At 31.6% G+C, this 26,130-nt stretch overlaps 1 protein-coding gene across 1 annotated transcript in view; it reads right to left on the bottom strand.

Annotated features, from left to right (window-relative positions):
• Nucleotides 1-26,130, bottom strand: part of LOC118182581 (voltage-dependent calcium channel subunit alpha-2/delta-3-like) — a 223,031-nt gene that overhangs the window by 75,385 nt on the left and 121,516 nt on the right. Inside the window, exons 23-25 of the mRNA XM_085818633.1 lie at nt 17,111-17,156; nt 11,125-11,273; nt 2,150-2,246 (exon numbers count right to left, since the gene is read on the bottom strand). Coding sequence (XP_085674759.1) covers nt 2,150-2,246; nt 11,125-11,273; nt 17,111-17,156 — 292 coding nt within the window. The remainder of the gene's footprint in view (nt 1-2,149; nt 2,247-11,124; nt 11,274-17,110; nt 17,157-26,130) is intronic.

Here is a 26,130-nt window from a genome sequence, read left to right on the forward strand (position 1 = left end):
CATTTGCAAAAATAACATCAATTTCAATCAGTTCAGCATTTTAATATGTACTTTTATATATAAATACTTTTATATATAATATACTTTTATATATATTTTAATAAAGTACAGTGATAACTGAAATTTTGATTCAAGGCACCTCATATTAGTTGCTTTCTCAAATATATAAACAGCTATTCTTCTAGATGTATAGAGAACTATGAATTATGAACTTTAATGTAAAGGCCATAATTTAAAATTTTGCATATTACTCCTGTTTTACATAAAGATATTCATCATACTTCATATTCCTTGATGCAAATACCTCAAGGAATATGTAAATACTTCAGGATATGCATTTTTAGAAGAATAAAGAGATATCACAATATGATTTGAAATACTTAAAAACTATCATAACAAATTAGGTATAACTATTTATGCACAGAAATTTAAAAACTTGCATTCTAAAAAGTAATACAGCAGTTTTCAAAAATTATTTTCTTAACTGCCTAAACTGTAGTATGTTTTATTCTTATAAAAATGAACAAGAAAAAAAAATTCTAAAATTTTTTAATAGGAAGTAGGCCATAGTTTTATTAATAATGTAAAAAAAAGTTAGATTAAATATTTATCAGGGGGAAAAACAGCAAAGCAAATATGAAAGTAATGAAAAGAAAGTGCATAATCTCAGACAAATATCTGAAAAATATAAAAAATTTCTATTAATTAATTTACTTTGTTAGAAAACGAATATACACCAAGACTCCAGAAAATAATCATCTAATTCGGGGGGGGGGAATAGATAAAAATCCAAAAATTTATCCTACATTCACTAATAATTCCAGATAAATTTCCAAATTAATTTTTTTGATATACAGTTGTATTATAATTATATATATATATATATATATATATATATATATAATTCGTTTAGATGATATCCCCAGAAAATAAAGCAAAGATAAAATCAAATGGTACTTTCACTAACTGTTTAAAATATAAAATTACAACTATCATTCTAAATTTTATAATGAGAGATATTCAAATTTATAGATACTTTAAATCAGCTTTGATATTTTCAAAATTAATTGCTTTGTTGAATAACCAAATTTGGTGTATATATGGTGTATACATATATTAAATTCATTATTTGACGAAATATGTGATCTTTAAAATTCTGAAAAATCTGCTGTAAAATTAATAGTTTATTGGGATGCAATTTATAACTGTATGAGGTTAAGATAATCATATGAAATATAGGCTTTCACCAAAAGATATTTGCATGTGTATCAAACACTAATTTCCATTTAAACCAACATTAAAAGACACAAAAATAAGCTCTGGTAATAATTCTAACTTTAAACACAAAAATTAAAGTTTTCAGGAGTATGCTACAAGTACAATTTTATTCAGCACTTCTAGAAATAAACATACATTTTTACAGAAATGTGTTATTAATGCATATTAGATACAATCATTTCTACGATTAAATTTCTTTTTTTCAGTTAGCATTTAAAACATAATAATAGTAATAATAAGATACTAATAAAATTTAAAATAACGCATATATTTTTCATTAAATTTATAGATTAGTGCATTATTTTTTTTATTAAGTCAGCAACTAATTTAATCTGATAAAGAGCAAATATTATTAAAAACATTACATGTTACACTGCATTACAGAAATAGAATAAAACAGTCTTTAAATGAAAGGGTGATATAATTACAATCTAAATCTTAAAATGATATAATCTAAATAATATCATGAGTTAATTCATTAAATTATGTACAAAGAACTATTGGAATCTGCATATGCCCTAATAATATTAATTGCAAAATTTAAATTAATGAGAAATTTAAAAAAATGCAAAGTTAATAATTAAATGCATTCTTTTAACCAAGTTAAAATAGCAAAACATAATTTGCAAAAAATTACAAAAGTAAATAAAATAATGTAATCTGCAAGAAATTACATTATTTTATTTACTCTTATAACCTAATATTGTGTTTCAATTTAAAATTTGCACTAAGTACATTTTAAATAAATTTCATAATTTAACAAAAATTTAGAAATATTTTTTTTCATAGCTGCTTATTTTAATTATGTATAAAATTATTGTGATAAATAGTTTTATATGTACTATGAAGGAATAAAACACTGATTGCTTACTCATAATTTTTGACTCCACTTTCTTTTTGACACTTTTCATGATCCACTAATGTTGCTTTTGCATCAAAGACAAGACTCTGTATTAGGTCTTTCTCACCTAGAATATTTTAAACTAAGAATAAATGTTTAAAATTATGTGCAAAGAATTCTGTAAAAGCGTAAGTATTTAGGGATTTAGCAGCTTTTCCAAAAATTAAATCTGATCAGTAACTTGCAGATTAACTACCTTTTAAGACAACTTTTATAAACTGTCAGGCACAGCTAGCAATTACAAATACAACACATCTTTTCATTTATTAGTTAGCCTTAAAAATTACGAACAAGAAGTTCATAGATTAGCATAGTGTTTAGCAATGAATGAGTTTTTTCTTTTTAAATTAGACGTATTAAATACAAAAACAGCAGGAAAAAAATAACGCTTCCTGCTAAAAGCAGCAATAAAGTTAACATTCAGCTTAAATAAATAATTTCAAAAATGTTCCAGGAAATATTTTTTTTCAGAGAAATTTTGGTTAATGCAGAACCTCATAACATTAATTATACAAATTAGAACTCCTTTGCTAAAATCCTGTTGATGAAATAATTGCTGCCTATAAAATTCATTAGCCATGTCAAAAACTCAAGTATAACTATATAATACTTGGCTTTGACTTTTGAAAGTACCAACCAACTTCAGAAATGAAATGCACTATTATGTACAGAGTGGATAGTAAAATCTTTGAACACTGAAATAATCCTAGAATACAGAAAGTTAGAATTGAGAAAATTGTATCCACCAGTAAAATGACAATGCTTTATCATATGAGATCAACAACAGCACCCCTAGATGCAAATTTTGGAAGTTAGATAGACACATTAACATGAAAACTATGAGACACAGAAAAACAGTAAACATGTTGAGCATCACTGATTTGGTATGAAAATAATACATTATCAATAACTTGAACACAAACTTTTAAATTCAGATTTCTCAGCATCCAGTCACTAGAATAACTAGGCTACTAATGCCCACTACAAAGTATAAAATCTTTAAGCAAGAATTTCCTCCGAAACAACATGCAAATAAAAATGCAGCCTAAAACCTAACTGGGAAGTATAAATTGTCAGAAAAAATTTGTTAGACAATACATCGACAGGATTTTCAAATCCAGACACACTAGTTCTTGATGAGGAATATTGCGAGATGGTTCTCTTGCATGGAAATGTGGTCTTCAGGTAGAGCAGAGAGCACAGCAATATGCTTTATATATCTTTAATCATTCTCATTCACTACTGCTAATATTATCAATGACACCAGCCAGATTAGAGAAATAGGAAGTAATTAATTAAGTCATCCCTTCAGGCAGTCCCACAGAGAACTGCATATGCAGCTGTGAACATGCAATGGATGTCCTGGCCTATTCACACAATAATGCAGCATGGCATGTGATCTTATATTTTGTTATAAAGGCAAACTTTACATGAATTGCAAATTCAACATTAATGCAAGTACAGTAAATAAATGCATGGGCTGCTGCCAAGAAATACCACATATGATATGACTTATCATCTAACTTTACAATGAATACACTAGATGCACAATTGGATTATTTGGTTAACATTATGTGGATGAAAGTTATGCAATTTGATCACAAAGGGGTATTAAACCAACACAGCTTGTACTACTGGGTACTTGAAAACTCATCACAGCAAAAACAAGTTTGTGATCAAGTCAAATGGTCCATTAATGCATGCCTCACATGGCCTGCGCTCTACAAGAGAGTTTTAACTGGTGAAGGTAACTAATAACAGCTGCTCACCACATCAGGTTAGTATCAGAACAAAGTTTCTTGTTGGACAATTCTGATCACAGGATCATTGTTTCTGAAGCCAATGTGGAGTAACCACCAAGACCAACTGATCTAACCAAATTAATCATTTCTCCTTGTTGGAAAACATGAAAGGCCATGTGTACAGCTTACCATCTCACAATGTTAACAATCTATATATATCCATATTCCAAATACATAGTAATCCAATACCTGAGAGCTCTGCAGAATATTCTTCAAGCTTTAGATTGAATACAGATCTATGATGCTCCTAATGATGGACACATAGAGCATTCTCAACTAATGGTATGGTATAAAGTCCAAGATCCGGATTGATTGGGATTTTGGCGCTATCAGTTTTCAGAAATTTCTGAATTTTAGATCATCAGTTTAAATCTGGTAAGATGCTACATATGTATGGTGACATTGAGATTTATTGTTTAAGTCAGACAGAGAAATGTTACTTCTCTCTCCAGAGAGTCAGAACAGGTGCAACTGCTATGGCTGCAACCGAGTGTCGAAATTTAAGGGCACCAAAAATTTTTAGAATTCAGAGGAGCATCTAGCAACAAAAATTAAGAATTGGCTGAATTTTTAGAATTTAGAGGTGGCGAAATTTTTAGAACTTAGGGAGGTACTGGGCAGCAAAATTTGTACATGCAGATTGTATCATGCAGCAAAATGGCCCTGCTCCTTTCAACAACTGCTCAAAAGTCAAAAGTTTGATCTTGAACAATATCAATATAATGTCAGTTAATGCAGTGTTACTGGCATTGTGCGACTCTCTAGCCAGCAGGTGTTTAAAATTGACATGGAAGAAAAATCATCCTAGTTGCTTCACACCTGCCACCTTTTGTTATTATAGTCTCTATTCCTAGACTTTGTAAAGGGGAATTTTATTTAAGTAACTTCATTAAGTAAAAATATATACACACACTGTATGTGTGCATATAGATGTGTGTGTGTGTGTGTGTAAGTAATAAAGCAACCTTTCATGGTAATAAAAACAGCAGTTAGCAGTATTGATGGCATAGAATGTTGAATCCATAATGTATAGTAAGAACTTGATTGCATAGTAACGTACAGTAAGAACAGATTGCATAGAGTGTTGGAGGCAGATTAAATCGTCATTTTGATTTCAGTAAACGTGTTGCAGCTACAAACAACTTGGCAGACTATTTGGGCCTATTTCAAAATATTTACTTTTCTGACAGCTTTGCAGTAAAAACAGAACAGGAGGCAGCAGTCCAGCTAGGCCAAATTATAGAAAGAGAGTGCCTTGCATTCAGGATGAAATCTTAGTTCAGAATGAGTAGTCTCAGTTGTCAATGTATTTGATTTGATAATTAATGCTATAAAAATTATTATCAGCTGTTTTAGTTCCATTTAAATCACCAGCATTATGTAAGAGTCATATGACATAGACTAGTTTTGAAATGATGCAGTGCATAAAAAGGTTACTACATTTAGAATAGAGAGAGAAAATAAATTATTCAGAAATAAGCATTATGGGGCTATTGCTTATCTAATTTATAATTTATGTTTACACATTTTTTATCTCACATACATACACGCACACACACACACACACACACACACATATATATATATATATATATTTGGTTGGTGGTCCATAGGTTCGATACTAGACTTCTGGAATTCGGATTTTGTACTGTACTGACATTTCATGATTCTAGAATGTCATTTTGTGTCTTTCTTCTTCATAATGTCCTACTGTTGTATTAGTAAGCATATACTATAGTATAGTTACTTTATTACTATAGTAAATTACATCTCGCTGAGACAACTGCTTTATTAATAAAATTGCATCCGTCTTACAGATTCACTCATGTGAGTGATAGCACATTGATGCTGATAATCTGCTGCATTTCAAAGCTTCTATTCAGACTACTAGCAAATATAAAAGCATCATTTCATACTAAATTGATAATGTTCTACATGTTTGCCACAGACATTAATTTCATTTTCTCTCATAATTTTTGCAACAGAATCACAAACTCCAAAAATTTGTTTCTAATAGGGCTGCAGTCAGTTTTGTGACACAGTAGAGATACAATGAACCCCACTTTATATCTACATCCAATTATTTCCATATTTAAGATATTTTTATACATTAGTTAACATTAATTAAGGAAAAATAACAAAAATGACTATTACTCAGTAAGTTACACGTATAATTTAATGAAACTGACTCACATTACACAACATATAATAAGGTATAAAATAACATGAAAAGAAATTACCAGACAATTATGGTATTATAGAAATTAGCATATGTATAAAAAGAATAAATCAGCTGTGTCAGTTGGATATTGGAAATTTACCTTCATTATGGAATATGATCTTCCCTAGAAGCAATACAGCACATACAGGAATGTGTGTTGCTATCAATTATGCAGTCTATCAGTTCCATAGGAAGTAAGAGTCATTGCTCTTGAAAAGCAGTTGAAAGCATGTCAAGGGGCTGAAGAGGAGGACTGAGAGCAGCAGTATGTCAAGCATCCCAAACATCATCCCATCATCAACAGGACTGAGGTCTGGTGATTGAGCTGGCCACTCCATGCACTGAATTGTTTGCTGCTGAAGATTACCATCCACAGTGCGAGCCCTGTACAGTCTAACATTGCCATCTTGTAGCAGGAAATCACCACCTACTGACCCGGCATGAGGGCACACATAAGCATCAAGAGTGTCATCTCTATAGGCCTGAGAATTCATGGTTCCACGTGCAAAGACATGGAGGTCTGTGCGTCTACCCAAAGAGATACCACCCTCAAACACAGACACTGCCTCCTCCATATGCATCTTTTTCATGGATGTTTGATGAATGATAATGGATTCCAGGTTCTCTCCAAATCAAATAACACCTACCACCTTTAGAGGCTAAACCTGGACTCATCAATAAAGCTAACAGCCCTCCACTGATCAGCTGTCTAGTGGACATGTTGACATGCCCATCTCAAATGTTCTCTTCTATGACATGATGTGAATGGCATGCAAATGGCTCATTGCCTTGCATACAGACCTCCTTCGTAAAACCTCCTACGCATGGTTGATGTTAATGCTAATTAATGTTAATGCTAGTAGTTGCACAAAGGAGGATCTGTGTTCCTTTATGCACATAACAACAAATATTTGTCATCAGCCCCAGTCGTAGCAGTCGGCTGTCCTTGACTGAAACTCCTAGATGCTGAATCTGTGGTTAGAAATTATTGCCAAAGAGTATGAATCCCAGAAGGACTCATATTTAGCTATCTGGCCACGTCTGTCTGACTTTGTCCTGCCTTTAGTACCTCAATAGCTCTCCATCAAAATTCTTTGGGCAAATAATACCTGAAGGTCATTGTTATAAATTGACTGAACCAGATTTCTTATCTCAGTATCACAACGAAATTTGCAGGCATGCTCTCACACATGCAGTTTTATACTCCTCGGTGACATGCTTTGATTGCAGCACCACTAATTTCCATACTGCAGTTTTACTCAGCAACTTTTATTTGGCAACATATTCAAATTTTATATAGATTGGCTTATTTTTGAACAAATTGTAGCTATTTTTGCGATTTTTCCTTAACTTTTTGGAAACCAGTATACATTCTGTATATATAATTAATAAAGTTAAATAATGACCCAATTCCAGGAAAATATATATTTTCCACTCTCTTGATTAGAGAAGAAATGCACAAAAACAAATAATGTTTGCACAAATGCTTTCTTAGCATATTCATATTTCTCCCTTTTCAGAATTTTAATAAGTTGGTTGATTAATTGACTGAAGCAAAGCAGATGATTATTTGCCTAAAAGTAGGGATGCTTTATGAAGTACTTTTAGAGGTAAACTTGTTTGTATTTCATACTGTGTAACAGGAAACCCATGAAAATGCCCAAGTTGCCAGGCCATTCACTGGTATTTGAAACTAGGTCAGACTACAAGTATTCAGCAATCTTATCCACCCTGATGCTGATTCATCTGTTAGAAATTTAAGACAGTTGCTTTAATAACTATTGGGTCATTCAAAATATTCAGTGGTTTTTTATGACAAATACAAAAGTAGCAGTACAAAAACATAAAAAACTTTCATTGAATCACGTAAGTACCATTTTATTCCATGACTTTTTGTCATTTCTCAGGCAGCTGAAAAATTCCTTTTTAAAAAAAGTTATTTGGTTTATTTATAAAGAAGTTATCGATATGCTGTTTGATCATCTCCAGAGACATGAACTCATATGAACTCAGGCCATTCATAATATTTTAAAGTGACTTGAAGCTGAAAGAAACTTTATTTATTTTTTTTTTACAACAAAGAATCAAATGAAACTTGAGCAAGCATATTTTGCTCTATTAAATTATAGGATATCCAACACCATAGCAGCTTACACACACAATCTTCTTCAATGATCATGTACTGCACATTGTGGGATATGTATGCTGTCTGGAAGTTTCTATATAACATGGATAATTAGTAATACTTTTTAACAGGTTCTTGTTTACAGAGGACGCTTGTTCAGAGTAGCCATCATTTTTCAGGCTCAAATTTCCATGCTTCTCAATCAGCTTAGAACTGTGTCATCAGAAAAAGCACTTTTCTTCCTACACAGTTTCTCAATCAGCTTAGAACTGTGTCATCAGAAAAAGCACTTTTCTTCATACACAGTACAAATTTTGCAAGCAGTCTGACTAGCATTTTATTTTCATTTTTTGAAACAAAAGAACACATGACAAAAATGAACTTCTTTGATCTCCATTCTTAGCATGGCACTGAAACAAAATTTATGCCACAATACATGCTAGAATAATACACTATAAATGAAAAAGACCATATTTACACATTTGTTTGAATCAACATAATAAAATAACAGAAGAAAATATGCTTCAATTTGAAAAACGACATAACTTTGGGAAAGACTCAACATTTTGTAATTAGGGAAAGTTAAACACACTCTGCATACATAAGTATAAAACTTTGAACTGAAAATTTTTTGAAAGTAACAGATTTAAATCCAATTGCATAGAAAGTCTCTAATTCATTATTTTTTAAAACATTTTTAGAGTTGAAAACTTTGACTAATTTTATTTTTACTCAGGACTGTATTTTCATTATATGTCCACTTCTCATGATCAGTTTTTAAGTCTTTTTACATGATGTGTTTCTTAACATCTGTAAGCAAATATTATTTCCACTATATAGAGAAATGCAAAAGTCACATGGAATAAGAACTACTGAACATCTCACAATATAACATCCATAAAATGCAATTTTTTTAGCTGATTGATTACCATTTATTACATAATAGTCACAAATAAATACAAAGTAATATCTAATAGGAAGTAATGCCAAGTATAGTGGCATCATACTTTTTGTCAGCCATGATTGTGCTGGTGGAATTTTTTGGGTTGTGAGAAGGATGGACTTTTCCACTGAACTTACTACAGTTTAAGGTCTGTTAGCCACATTTGATCAAAAGAAATGATTCCACATAGGAAAAAATATTTCCCTTTCATGAACAAATCTTTATTTCAATAACATTGCATCAAGTAACAAGAGACCCACTAGCCACAAAACGTTCTTTTCTAAACAGATTTATCAAAATGATGTGCTAATACTGGTGAAATTGCTGTCGCTTGTAATAATTTTTAACATGTTATAGACACTGTTACACTATTATAGACAATAAACATGTCTGCTGTTTTAGAATATTTTCAGCTTCTCTGTGATAAACTTATAAATCATATGTGAACTGAAATGAAATGCACTGCACCTGAAAAGAAGTATTAACTGAAGATTAAATGGCATTCACCATCTTTCATTAATGAGAAACTCACTTACTGAAAGATAATTTATTCATTATTAATATTAAAAGCCCACATTATTATCAAACATTATTTTAGTATTTCATTATAATGTTATTTGTGCAATATTAGTTAAAAAAGAGGAAAAAATTTAAATGAATACAATTTTTAATAAATACTTATTAATTACATCACAGTATGTGTATTATTTGCTACACAATCAATTTAAGGCTGTGAACATTCAACTAACGTCCATTAACAGCTGTGCAGATAAAAGTGCTGAATGCTATTAATTGAATCTATGTTCAAACTTTGGTGAATGACCTGGTTACTTTAGCACTTTCTCTTAAAAAATGCTTTAGGAAGGCATCCCTACCCACTCCGACCCCAGGAAGACAGCCTGAACAAGCTTTGCTGCAATTTAAAAAGTCCAGTTCTATTCATTCTGCTAAAAATATGGGAAGTATAACTTTAGAAAGACTTATTACTCAAGATTCTACAGCACAGTTCACAATGAATGTTGTTTAAGAAAGCAGCTGAGAATAAACTTGTACTGTTTTCAAACTGTACACTGAAGGAATATTTGTGTATTATGGAAGTTATGGTGATATACCAATAATTTTGAATTGATATTTAGACTATTAATTTATAATCTTTAGAAGAAGCATGAATGGCTAATGCTTGACTTGTGATTAGAAAATATTTACATGTGATCATGAGAAAATTTGACAACAAACTCATTGTTAATTAAATTCTTAAGAAAACTCCCATTCCTCAATATACAGTAATAGAAGCTGTGTTGAAAATAATCATACTAGTTCCATAATAAATTAAATTTGAGCAATCACAAAAATACTTGAAGTTTTAAACTAACTATAAGTTGACTTATGATAATGACTCTGCAGTTACTTTCATATGTGGAAGAAATAACAATCATAAACATTAAAACTACTTAAAAATAATTCATTGTTCTATAATCTTTTAAAAATAAAAATCAATATAAAATATTAAAAATTTTAAATAAATTTTGAAACTGAATTTTCGAATTAAGATTTTTAAAACAGAATTTGGTTAAATTCAAATGACAAAAGAATTTATCACGGAATTCTATTTCTTAACACAGAATTTCATTCATGAATCAACAATGAAGATAATTTAAAACCATTTACTATGTTTTGTTAGAATCCTCCTTAAGAGGTACATAATATGTATTCAGCTAGTTTCATGTAAGACAATTTTTTATGCAAAACATTTATTTGACCTTAGCTTTTCATACTGAAAATGTATTAAGTAATTCTCAAATCCTATAAAACAAAACTGCTAATAAAAAAAGAAAAATGCACAAAAGTTCTTACATATAGGTTTATCAAATATTGGTGGACGGGTGCTAGTTGTACTCCATCTAAAATTTTGAGTTGAGAGAGATTCTGACAAAAACTTTTTAATGTTTTCTTCAGGGGTTGTATAATCATTATCCTCTTTCTGAGAATTCTCACAATAAATCCTATATTAGAGAGAGAAGAAACTCAACATAATGAAAAGAAGTACATTCAGAAGAAAATTTAAATTAAAGAAGGCATTCATTTAAATACTAAATTAATTAACAGCATGAACGGATGCATTTATCAAAAATGATATTTCACGCTTTCTATCCAACAAATTTTAACTCCCATATTTAGCAACACAGAGTAAATCAGTTGCAGAACGTATAAGCCTTGCCTTTATATTTAATGAAATCTAAACTTATAGAATGAACATTCTGCTTAATTTTTCAGAAATTTAAAGGCTTACTATGGATACTACATACAGAATATGCAAATTAACCTAAATATCTAAATAATAATAATGAAGGAGGTAAAGAAATAATATATTTGCCTAAATAAAAATACAATGAAAATTCTGAGGAGCTTGTGATGGTTTAACCATCACTGGACTCTTGAACTCTTATTTACTTTCTAACTGCAACTTTGACTAAAATGAAATTTTATGTATCTAACTGGAACCCCATTTGTATCTTAATTGGTGATGCAGACTTGCCAGTACTTGTGTGCAAATGCATTTATTCTTGCAGCTTGTTTTTGTAAAAGATATAAGTTGTTATGTTGTGAAGATGACTAGTGATTTATTGCCTCTTCCAGTATCACAAAACTGTGTTATGATCTAGCACAGTGGTATACTATCAATGGCGACTCAGAAGTGAAGTTCGAGCATGCATCATATATTATAAGCATCCACATATATCCAAAGAATATGTCATCCCTTTAGTAATTACAAGTGTAAAAATAACAACTGTGATATAGAAGAGGTAAAAGTCATGGATATTTAAAAATATTTTTGCAATTTCGATGGCTGCTTACCATGTTTGTGATATAGTGTTTTAAATGCAAGTGTGTGAGAAATCTGCGTGGATTCTACAACGTCATGTGCCTGAGTATATTTTTCCCACTTGTTATGGGCAATAAGAAAAATTTTTTAACTTTCATGTACAATTTCTGCATTTTCAATAAAGTGTACTTTTAATTAACTATTTCAAATGCGATACATTACAACTTGCTAGCTGCCATTTCTCTGTCACAGGTGACTGGTTTTGCTCACTGAATACACATGTTTAAGGCAACATTGTGTATTATTTTTTCATAATTGTAATGCATTATCTTTCCTGTATTTACTTTGTATTACTTGTATTTCTTTTTATATATATTTCATTATGCCACTCACTAATCCAAGCGAAGGTAGCAGTGGAAATAAGATTGCGCATGTAGGAATAAGCCACCACTATTCCGGAAAATGATTCCGCGCTATGGTTTCTTAGATTAGAAGTGCAGTTTTCCTTGATTAAAATTACTTGTGAAACTTCTAAATTTAATGATGTTGTGGCACTGGTTGATGCCGATATTCTCATGTCTGTAAACGATATTATTATTAATCTCTAAAATGCTAGGCCATAAGAAACTTTAAAGAATTATTTTATCAAAGCCCATTCAGAGAGTGAAGATTGAAAAATATACACTTTTTGCTGCAGGACACAGAACTTGACAACTCACATCCATCTCATTTACTTGCGCGTATGCATGATCTTGCTGGCAGTGGTTCTCAACCTTTTGACAACCATCTAAACAAAAATTGAAAACCTTTAGTACCACCACTACAAAGAACTACTACCACCACCACTCTTGAACAAAGCTCAGATCGCATACATTTACAAGTGTTAGAGAAAAAAACTCAGTCAGGATGTTAGGGTTTTAATTTTTGAATTTAATATTTAAAAATCCTTTGCTTCTTTGCATATCACCTATTTTTCTCTTGCGTACCACATGTTAAGAACCCCTGAGCACTCCTCAAATCTTTCTGGCTCACATGTCTATCTAATAACACAAGCAGCATCATAGGAGTAAATGAGATTGTCACACTTGGCTGTTGTGGAGACAAAATTCATGATCTGGCCACATCTCTAATCAATGCAGTATGCAGTGGACAACCACCTCCATATGCACCTCCATAACCCTCACTGCAAGCACAAATTGCATAGCTCAGCCACAAGTGAGTGAATTGGCCATGACTGTACATCATCTTAGCTGCTCTAGAGACAGTAAATTTAAAAATCATAAAGTGCATAATCACAGTTGTTGCAGAGGGCACTATAAAGGACTATTATTCCCTCACCCATATCTAGGGCTGTACCCAACTGTTTTATGGGTGGGAAGTATGGAAAACATTAGATTGAGCTTGTACATACCACCAAAGCCTTGTCAATACAACTGACATTAAAAAAACGCCGTAACAATTCCATTCAGTTTATATGAATATCTGTTTATGCTATTTTTCCTCTGTAATATAGGGCAGACTTGTCAGGTGTTAGGTGGCCTAGACATTTTTATAACCTATTTGGATGATACAGTCACAAGTCTTTAATCCGGACCCCAAAGCTACAAACTTTCTTCGCATGCGCAAATGCATAATGCATTTACGCATGCCATAATACCTTTACACATTTGCATATGCGTTTACGCATGCGCATATGTTTACGCATGAACGTTTAATGTATAACGGACGGTATAAGCTAAGCTAAAATTATCTAATTATCTATTTCAGTTAATGTAGCAGATTGCATTGTTCCTTGATCTTCTAAAAAGTGGAATTGCAGCAAAGAATGGATAAAGGCATATCCTTTGTTTCTCTAACCATTCCGAAATCAGTTTATGAATTTCACACTGCTCTACGGGAAGAAACATTGCGGCGCGCAATGAACTGGAAGTTGATCTGTCAGCACTATCTTCATCTTCAGAGCAGATTTTTTTATTTTATTCGGCTTATAATTCCTTACTAAATGTAGTATTTTATCTCAATGTACTCTATCTTTGATATGATTTAAATCAAATTCCCCGTCATTATGAATATTACGATTACACATCAAATAGTTTTCTGGTTCCAATTTTCTAATTTCGACTATGCATAATGTATGCTTTATGCATGTACGCGTTGAAAGAAATGTTTAATAAAGTAAACAAATAAATATTAAGGGTTTTTTTTTTTTTTTTTTGTAAATTTTGATACTCTTTAGATCGTAATTGTTCTTTATTTCATAAATTACGGTTTCATATTTTTAATTTTATAATTTCTGCATGCCATCTTACCAGATTTAAACTGATGATCTATAATCCGGAATCGCTGAAGTCCCAACGAGTCCGGATTAAAGACTTTTGACTGTATTCTAATCGCGTCTTCAAATGAGGAGGAACACAACAGCCATCTTAGGCAAGTTTTAGATTGCCTCAGACAGCATGAGTTGAAACTAAGCCCAGCTGAATGCATTCCAGGAATGTCTTCTGTGGCTTTTCTGGGATGCCTTATAACACTTTTTGTGGTAAAAATCGCTCCGCAAAAAAACTTAAGCAATTGCTCAATTCCCAAAGCCTGAAACTATTATAGAACTATGATGTTTTCTAGCAGTGCTTCATTTCTAACATCTTCCACCCCAAACTCTGCCAAAACCTAAGCTCTCCTGCATGAACTGCTAAAATATTTAAAAAAAATGATAAATGTCTGGTCCTTTGGGATAATATTTTAACACACATTTCAAGCATATAAACATGATCTTATGAATTCAGTAACTCTAGCTTACCATGCTTCTATAAACTACTATCGCTGATGGTCAATGCTGACAGACATTGCTATTGGCAATGTATTAAATGATTATTGAGCTTAAACTGAGGTAAAGGCTTGCAACCTTTAGCATTCTTTTCACTTAAACTGAGCATTATTGAGTAAAGATACAGAACCTATGACAGAAAGTTCTTAGCAATCCTTTCAGCTGTAAAACGCTTTCAGCATGTTTGCAAAGCATGCATTTTACAACATTCATGGATCATAAACCTTTGACCTTCGCTTTTTCACAAAACGTTCTGATTCAGGTTGCCCTCAGCAACTCTGATGCCTCAACTACATATCACAATTCAGTACAGGTATCAAACATGTTACTGAATTCAGTAATATAGTGGCTGACACTCTATCCTGGATAAATGAGATTCACTTAGCTTCAACCAATTTATCTGTTATGGCTGAGGAGCAAGCCAAAGATGTTCATTCATCTGACCTACTTGCTAAGCCTGATTCATCACCTCAATTTTTGCAAATATGTCCAAATTTAAAACTTTACTATGATGTTAGCACTGTGAAAGTTCGACTTTATGCTAAAGAAAAGTTACACTACTCAATCTTTACAGAACTTCATTATTTATCCCATTCAGGTATTTCAGCTTTCCATTAACTTATTCAATAATGATCTGTATGACAGGGATGTTAAAGGATATAATGAATTGTGCATACATCGTGAGTACAGAATTCATTGACACACTTGTAGCCCTTTACTATTGTTTCCTGTTGTTTCTCAAAGATTCAAAAACATTCACCTCAACATCATGGGTATGAATATAAGTAAGTAAGTAATATAAGAGGTATGGTATACCTCCATATGAAAGATATACATATCTTGCCACCTTCATATATCATTTTTCCCATTGCCCTGAAGCGATACCTGTGCAGGAATGACACAGTAGCCCACATGTTTATTATACACTGGATTGCAAGATTGAGTTCCACACATCGTAACTATAGATCACGGATGACAATTTGAGTCTCATTTAATTTCTTCACTCAACAAGATTTTAGAAATTTTCTGCATTTGAACTTCCCCATACAACCCATCTAGCAGTTGACTGGTTGAGCAATTTCTTGGACCTTTATAAGCAAGCCTTAAGTATCAGTAAAACACACCAGTGGACAGAAACTTTTACCTATTGTCCTTTTTGGCCTCCACTCAGCTTTCAAAGAGGACCTTGGTGGTACTTGTTCTGAGATGTTCTACAGAACACATTGTCCTTAAGAATTCTTACAGCCCTCTAACTACTTGTTGCAGACAGATCTTGTAGTATTCCTCCAGCATCTGTGCAATAAAAAGTAGGAATTATCTCTGACCTCTACTTTTGCCCATATTAAACTTTCTGTTTTGTGCACCCCTTCTTAAAAACTTGCTTTTTTTTTTTTTTTTTTTTTTGTGCAATAACACAGTAAAAGCACTGTCAACATAGCTGCATAATGGTCCCTATCACATTGCAAAACATGCCAGTAAACAATTCACCATTCTGATAAATGGAAAGAGTCCATTATTAAAATTAATCACTTGAAGCTAGCCTTCGTTACCTAGTACAGTGTACTACCAACAGCTCCAGTTATTCCTAGTGGTGCTTCATCAACAGCAGTAGCTATTCCTAACAGGAGTTCAACAAACTCACACCAGCAGAATCATCAAACACAGTAACATCTTTGCCTCAAAAGAAAACTACTTGTTCTGTTAGAGCAATGAGATTTAATCCTCATTACCTATGATGTGTTAGTACCTATGGTACTTGGGGAGGATACTGTCACCATTTTTAACTGTTACTAGGATTCTTGAACTCTTATTTACTTTAACTGCAACTTTAACTAAAAAGAAACTTTATGTATGTAACTGTAACTATGTTTGTATCTTAGTGTAGACTTAGTGTAGTGTTTGTATCTTAGTTTGTATCTTAGTGTAGACTGCATGTGAGTATGATACTCACATGCAGATGCATGCATTCTTATAACTTGTTTTTGTGAAAGATAAAACATGTTATGTTCTGAAGATGACTAGTGATTTATTTTACTAAGAAAATTTCTTCCTCTTCCAGTATCATGAAATTGTGTTATGATCTAGCACAGTAGCATACCCACTAACTTTAGGAAAATCATAATTATAAATATGAAGTAGCTTTATATACATTAAAGAAAAGGAAACAGAGAAAAACAGAGAGGTAGACATACCAATCAGGGTGGACACGCCAGTTATTTCCCCGAAAATACTGCAACCCTAAAAGGCACATATTGATTAAAGTAAGATATAACAAGTTTAATTAAATCATGCCATGAGTCATTAACAAAAATGAGCAAATAGCATTAAACATATATTATGAATTAAATGTATAAATATGATTTTAAACAGTTGAAAATGATAAAATATACATAAAATTTAAAAGCAAAGTTAGTTAAATTATTCCCTTCCTCAGAAAAAATAGCTATGTAATAATGTTGCTTTCGGTCAAATAGAAAATTTTCATTCAAAAGAATAATTACAACAAGTCTACAATTATTTAAAGGAAAAATAAAGCATTAGTTCAACAGATCAAAATTCTATGTGAAAATCTATGTGATTTTTGTGTGACCATGGTATTACTTTCTTACAACATGTTAGCATATTTGTTACACAACATTACATCCAATAGACAGTCTAAGAGCATGGTTTATGAATTTTTATAATTATGTTTGAAATATTGGATTTGTCTCAGCTGCTAATAACAGAAACTTTTGAAATTCACAGATAGTTATGTAAATGTAACAGAACATTAAATTAAATATGCAAAATGAATGAAAACAAAAACAGAATATTAGAGAATAACAGTCCTACATTTTAATAAATACAGAAAATGCGATTCATACCATAGTAATATAATTAAATTCACACATTTTATAATATTATAAAAAATACTCATACGTACAATAACTATGTCAACTGGAATTAATTTAATTTAATTAAAAACTTTTTTTATTTTATTAAAAAACATTTCCAACACAGATATTTCATACCTACAGTGGTCTAATATACATGATTTCTTTACCACATGGAATGGTTTCTATCATCTGCAGTAACCAATGCAGTCAATTTTGTATCCAAGTGCAACAATGATAATATTTTAGCTTCACTTTTAAATTACACAAAGTGGGTCAGGGATATTTATAATTTTCATTTGTGCAACAACTTATTGCATATCAATTACTTTGTTTGTTTGAGTTATGCAATTTTTTTCCCATTCAGAACGAAGAATGCAATTTGCTATCTGTACATTAACAAAAATGTACACAGAAAACTGAGAGAATTCTAGTAAGTGAAATATTTTTGACTTTAATAGTAATTTTTCCCCCCTGAATCTCTCTTGCACAGATCATTAGGCATTTTATTCCAGAGCAGGAGATGTGAAAGATGTGTAATGCCCTCATCAAGATTTGAACTCTGGATTTTAAATTGCTAGCCAGATGTGCTTTCCAGTTATACCATGAAGGAATACTACTTAAAGGGTGACTGGGGAAACTGGGACCACCCAAGCACTAACCCAGGTGGGGATGAATAATCATCCACCACTTTTTTAGTTTGGGTGTTACTTATAGAGACCATTAGGCATTTTATTTCAGAGCAGGAGACACAAAAAATTTGCAGTGTTCTTGCCAGGATTTGGACTCTGGACCTTCTAACTACTAGCTGGATGTGCTTCCCAATGACATCTTGAAGGCACATAGCATGGAAGGAGAAATACCTTACACACTTAGAAGTTAATCTGCCAAGTATGATCTAACTAGTCATACTTTAAAATGTTAAATTTATTGCAGATTTGTGAAAACTTTGTAATATTCATCTAACATGAATATAAATTTATTTGTTTTCAAATTATTTAACCCATTAGCCGCTGGTGTTGTGTTGACGCAACGGTCAAAATAAATGCGTATATAAATATAACTACCTAAGATATTTTATACCAGCAGATGATTTTGTGTAGGGAATATTATGAAGATTATTTCTGTAAAAAAATATTTGCTTTCAACAATCATTTTGTTTGTAATAATTAATCTCATACTTTAAGCAAAATTTTCGACCAGGTATTTTTGCTGAAAATATTTAACGAAAGAATCGCCATCTTTATGAGTGATCTATTTTTAGTCACCGTTTATCAGAACATTACATCAGTCAGATGTTTATATTTGTGCTGGGAAGGAAGGGAAAACAGGTGTTGCACTGACGCAACGTTAGCAGGAAACGGGTAGTCAATCTTTTTTTTCACTCATTCCTTTTGATGTTCTGGTTCATATTCTGGTTGTTTAAAAATGCATAGAACAAGGTATCTTAGATTAGAAGAAGCCCTTCAAAGATTTTTTGATGAAGAAAATTGTTGTTGTTTTCCCCCCAAAATTGCAAAAGCTAGTGACGAAGAAGAAAGGAATGCCAATATTTTATATAATGATAATGATATTTTACCAAACGATACTGCTGGGGAAGTTGAAATTCAAGTAAGAAGTAAGTTTCAGCCTTCTAAAAGCAGTTATAATCATACTAAAAAGTTTAAAAAGCAGAAGACTGAAAACTTGAAGTGAATAAAAAAGGAACTGCTAGTTATGTCTCAGGAAGACCATGAAGAAAGAGATAGAAGAGAAATTATAAAAGACAAAATACAAGGTAAAACTAGTGCACAGATTTTCGATTTTCTTTTTGGTTTAGACATTTACTCTCTTCTCATTGAACAGACAAATATATATGCTCAACAACAACGAAAAAAAAAAAAAAAAAAAAAAAAAAACACTATTTATTGCATATGAAGCCTATATGAGAAGATTTATTGGAATATTATTGCTTACAGCATATCATTCTTTACCTCAAGAAAAAATGTATTGGTCTTTTGATAAGGACATTTCTGTTCCTGTTGTACGGGAATCGATATCACGCTTGCAGTACAGGAATATGAAGCAGAATTTGCATTTGACAATAGTCAAATTGACAATATTGATAAATTATATGAGGTGAGACCATATCTAAACTTACTAAATATCACCACTTTTTTTACTACTGGAAATATAAGTCTCTTTTAGATTTCAGACGCAAGAATGCATTATTCCTTTTGAAAACTCCTATTGAGAGTGTAGAATTAGCCAGAAATAGATCAGCAACAAGAAGACCTAGTAAATTCAGTATTTAAAAACCACTGCATGGAGCTGGCAGACATTTTATCGTAAAGTCCGCTGATAACAAAAGACTTTGTTGTAAAGAGTACCATAGCCAGACTGTTTATAGATGGAAAATATGTAATGTAGCTTTACATCATGATTGTAATCAAGCTTTTCATGCTTGAATCTTTCAACTGAAATAATCTGTATTTGTAAAAGAAATACAATGTACATTTTAATATTGAATTAATTACAAGTAAAGTGATTTGTAGATTTATAAAACGTTATACAGCTAAAAAGTAATCCTGCGCTCCACTCGAAAGAAACATCACACGAGTACAATCCTACTCATTAAACATCCGTAGTCTTATTCTGCTGACGTTGTGCGAACGCAACACTTGCTTCTTCCCCAGTAAGAGCATTTTTTTTTACTTTCAATGTAAATTTATGTTATAAATGCTTAATTTAACATTTGTTATTATTTTCATGAGAAAAGAAACACTCCTTCTAGTTTTGGCAGTTAATGGGTTAACTGAATGATTACATGGTAAATTCATATGTCTTCTAATGTGACGAAGATACTCTCAGATTTAAAATACTTTGAGCAAGAAAAAACCATTTTGGACCCTAGTAAGAGCAATGTTACTTTTTGTTCTATCTCTATCCATCACTAATTCATTAAACAAGATTATGAAATCATAATAAGTTGGGAATTCATAAGAAATAGCTGTAAAATTAATAGCTGTAAAAGCTGTAAATATTAAAATAATGTAAATAAAAACGTAAATATTAATAGCTGTAAAAGCTGGACTTATGATTGTTTGAAAGTTCATGGAGAAAAGGGGATATTGAGGTATTTTTTAAATTTTATGATTTTTTACATATATCTTATATTTATCTACACAGCTACAATATTTAAAAGAGTAAAACAGAAAGGGAGAAGCGATTAATTTTAATAGGCTCCTCAGTCGCATGATCCAGGAGGGATAGCATATGTGTCGTGCTGTCTTTATTATTTTCAAAGAAATTGTCAAGAACATTTTACTTTAAAATAAAATTATTAATCTTTTCTGTGTGTAAGTGACTATATAAGTAGTTCAAAGTATTTTAAAAAATTAAAATTTTATTAATAGGTCCATAGAGTTCATCCAAAATATTTGTACAAGAGTTTCTATCACAGAAAAACTTAATAATTTCATTGAAATATTACACATTTTTTAGTTTGCATCAGAAAATTGTTGAGTGAAATAACTAATAATTTGATAAGACTGGAAAAGAAGTATAACAAGTAAAGATATTCTCCGAGATTTTACATATTTGAAAAACTGAAGCTTATTAAAACATGCAATTTTGGACAGCATACCCTTTCATGCTGTAACTTTACTTTTTTTTATCTGTTTAGTAATTAATATTAACTATTTAAAAGCAAAAATTAAATATATTTAGAAAACACAGTAGCAAGTTGAGGGCTATCTGCCAAAGGGGAGGAATATCTCCATGTAGGAATTCCTACAGGAGACTAACTATGTTCACATTACACATAAGGAAAACTATGAAGGACCAATCTTCAGCCAGCCTAGTTGCCTGGGACTGAACCTAGGATGAACCACCAGCATTCAGCAGTTTTAACTTCTTGGCTACTGGTGGGTGTGTATGTGATTATGGCAAAGCCTCGAGGGCTATCTGGCTAAAGGGAGGGAGGACTTTCTAAGAAAAACTGGCTCGTATACATGTTACACATGGAGAAAATCATGAAAATGTCCATGCAGCCAGCCCGTTCGCAGGATTCAAACCTCGGACCAAATTACCAATGTTGAGCGACTTAACCGCTCAGCCGCTGGTTGGCCTGCTACTGGTGGGAAAATATGCTAATGAAAGTAAACAAAATTTTTACTTTGAAATATAATGAGTCATCATTTTCCCATAAATAACATTCTTAAACAACGAAAAGTAAGTCCAAGAGAAAACAACCTAAACAGCAACAGCATAAAATGGAATGATGCTTTAATTTGGCATCATTATCACTTTTAATAATTTTGAAATCATCACCAAACATTTTTAATATTTAAATTTATATATATATTTGAAATTTCTGAATAACAAAACTCTAATTTTTTGAAAAAACCCTTAAAAATATTTATTTTAAGATGATGTGCAAATTATAATAGTTTAAGTTTCCTTCCCCTGAAAAATTTCTGATAATTATTTAAAAAAGAATCTGCAAATAAATCAAGGAAAATTTCTGAATTTTATATGGATTAAACTTAAATCTCAGATTATAAAAATAGTAAAACTTTATAATTCAAATTTTTTTTGAAAAATTTATAAAAATTATTTAAAAATACAAATTTAAAAAATAAATCATAAAAAATAGACAAATTTTATTTAGAATGAACCTAAATTTCAAAATACAAAAGGAAGCATAAAAGAGTTTAATAAAAAAAGAGATATTAATAAATATTTATCAAATTCAATTAACATTGAGAAGCTAAAATTTTGAGAGTTAATTTTTTAAACACTACTCGTGTGCTTTTTACAAAACTTGGCAGTTTGGCATAATTTGAGTCATAGAATGAAATAAGGAAAAAAATTGCAGAAAAATTCATTTTGTGTCAAATTGGAAATTAGAACAATGCTATATATAAATTTAATACATATCCTTAGGATATATATTAAATTTATATGTTGTGCTTTCAAGACATGAAAAACGCAAGTTGAATTTCGTCAATCGGCCCAGCAGAACAGGAGATATAGAACTGTCCCCCCCCCTTTTTTTTTTTTTTTTTTTTTTTGCAGTGTACATGAATGATATCTTGAAGCTTTTTTATTTCTGTACTAGGAGAAGACATATACATGGATGATATCTTGGAGCTGTATTAGAACTCCAAAATCAGTTAAAAGGCATTTTGAAGTGTAGAGATATGGTATGCCATAAGTAGTGTAGTAATACAATTGCATTGTGTAAAAAAAATGACAAAATATACCCTTTTGATGAATCAGAAGAATCGAAAGCATTAGGCATTTTATGGAAGTTGAAAATAGATTGTTTGAGCTTCAACGTTAAAATCGATAATAATGTGAATGCCACTAAACAGCAATACTATCTGTTATATCTCATATTATTTTATCTCCTGGGTTTAGTAACTCCAGCTATAATTATAACAAAGATATTCCTGTAAAAATTATGGTTATTAAAATTGAACTGGAATGATGTTCTGCCAGAAAAGGTAACAAAAGTATGGAAGGAATTTTCCACTACCTTGCAGTTAATTAAAAACATTGAAGTCTATAGATGTATTTTGCTACCAGATACACTCAAGACAGAGTTACATGGCTTCTCTGATACCTCACAGGCAGCTTATGGTGCAGTTATCGACTGTAAAAGTTACATCAACATCAAACAGCACATCAGTGAGGTTGGTGTGCAGTAAATTTTGTATCTCCTCCTGAAGAAGATTACAATTCCAACTTAAGCTCTGCAGAGCAGCTCTCTTGGCTAAATTAATGCATTGAGTGAGATCATCATTGAAATTGGAGCTTTCTGCTATTCATCTTTGGAATGATTCTATGATTGTATTATCATGGATTAAAAAAGAGCTCATCTGCTCAAAACGTTTGTTGCAAACCGGATCTTACTGAAATTGAGTGGCATTACATTGCTTCTAAAGGAAACCCATCTGATCTCATATCTAGAGATATAAATATTAAAAAATTGTCAACTGTGGTGGAACATGCCTGACTTTTGATAACGGATGAGTACCCTAATAGAAATGTATCTGAAGCAGTAATTGAAAGAAACACGAAAGAACTTCAAAACTGTGCTAACTCTGAACTATTAACACATTTAAATCTAAATGTGAATAACTTTGTTAATGAGTTATTTAATCATAAAGCATTTAAAATTAATTTGTATTATACGTTTTTGTTTCAGATTTTATAAGAATTGTAAGCAAGTATGAAACAAGGTAGGTAACAAGTGCACCTGAAAGCAGCAGCTGAAAAAAACTTTATACGGATTAGTGCAAGGTGAGTATTTTATAAATGAGATAAATGGTCCTAATAAAATCAGGTATGGTTCCAAAGCATAGTTCTATTAAGAATCTGAACTCCTTTACCGACAATGTGTTGCTTAGAGTAGGAGATAGATTTAGAAATAGCGATTTAACTTATGAGGGGGGGAAATCCATTATTCTGCCATCTAAACATAAATTAACAGAGTTAATAGTTAATTACTATTACTGTAGGTTCTCAATCTTTATTATATCACATAAGACAACTACTAAGGAAAGAATTACAGGTAATTATACATTTAATTGTATCAGAGTTGACTTCTGTGATCCATTCTTAATAAAATATAGAAAACAGAGAAAATTACATATCAAAAGGTTAATATACGTATATTCATTTACACGGTTACTAAAGCCATTCATTTGGAAATGGTAACAGATCTAACGTGTGAAGCATTAATTGATACGTTGAAAAGCTTTTTTGCCAGAAGTAATTGCTCGAAACTATTTAGCAATAATGTTACTAATTTTGACAGTGCAATTAAAGAATTAAAAAAGTTAAATTAGAAAATGAACAAGATGAGCTTTCGGCTGGCTATTTGAGTTCTGACAATATCAAATGGAAACTTCTCCCTCCCACAGTGCCCAGTTTGGAAGCATTTGGGAGGCTGGAGTGAAGTCGTTTAAGTATTATTTGAAACATATTGTAGGCAATGCAATATTAACATTCGAACAATTTTTAACAGTTATGACTCAAGGAATTTTAAATTTCTGACCACTGACAGCCTTGTCTTTGGACAAAGATGATTTAGAAGTTCTAACATCAGGGAATTGTTTGATTGGCATATCAATTAACTCAATTCCTGAACCAGATATCATGAATGTTAATGATAATAGGTTAAAATTACAGCACCAGATCCCAAGGTTGATACACATTATCTGGAAAAAGTGGAATTCCAGTTATTTAACTCGTTTACAAAATCCATCTATATGGCAAATCTCATAGAAAAATATAAATGTTGGAGACATGGTCTTAACTAAGGATAATTTGCCTTGTTGTAACTGGCCAATTGGTAGAATAATAGAAGTATTTTATGGTAAAGATAAAAAAGTTCGTGCATAATATAAAAACTCAGACTGGTACATTCAAACCACCAACTACAAAATTATGCATTATTACCACTACAAAAATGAATAGTACTTTTATCATTATTTTAGTACTGCTTATCTCCACATAAGGTACTGTTATGTAATTGTATTTTATGCTGTATTATTTTGGTTTATATGCTGATTTATACCAGGTAACCTAGAAATATTATGCGTTGTTTGTCATTCATCAAAAATGACCCACAAAAATCTTAAACACCCATTTTATTCTTTGACGTAATCACCACTGAATTTAATTACATATTCCCAACGAGGCATAAGCTTATATATGCCCTTTTTGAAAAAATTCTTTTTCTGGGGCAAAAAATACTCACACAGCCTTTGTGACATCATTGTGTTTTCGGAAATGGTGTTCCTGCAGGTGGTTATCCATGGCCAAACATAGCTAATAGTCCAATGGGGAATGTGCAAAGAATAGGGTGCCTGAGGCAGAACTTCTCAGTCCAGTGTTTTGATCATCTTCTTTTAGTCACATTTGCCATATGAGGTCTGGCTTTATCATGAAGAAGGAGAACTCCTCTTCTGTTGACCAGTGATGGCTGCTGCTGGTACAGTGCAATTGAAACTTTTTGCAAGTGTCATGAGTAGACTGTGCCAGCACTTGTCTACCAAGCACACAGCACTACTTTCTTTTGGTAAATGTCCGGTTTATTGCCCAATGAGACTGAACCAGAAGCTGGTTGTTTGCTCTTCCAGTTATCATACATGCTCCAAGGCTTTATTATGGTGCACCGACAAACAGATGTTCAGTCGTTAGAGGTTGTTTTGCTCAGATAGGATCTGAGGAACCCACTTACTTAGCTTCCATGTCGCCCCAAGGTAATGAAAACATGATCAAATTGTTTCGTCATGTATTCCAAAGCTATGTGCAAGCTCCTGGCAGGTTTGATGAGGATTCTGATT

The sequence above is a fragment of the Stegodyphus dumicola genome, chromosome 6, assembly GCF_044657685.1.
Source record: "Stegodyphus dumicola isolate Sdum_Otavi_A_Nest chromosome 6, ASM4465768v1".
Taxonomy (NCBI): domain Eukaryota; kingdom Metazoa; phylum Arthropoda; class Arachnida; order Araneae; family Eresidae; genus Stegodyphus; species Stegodyphus dumicola.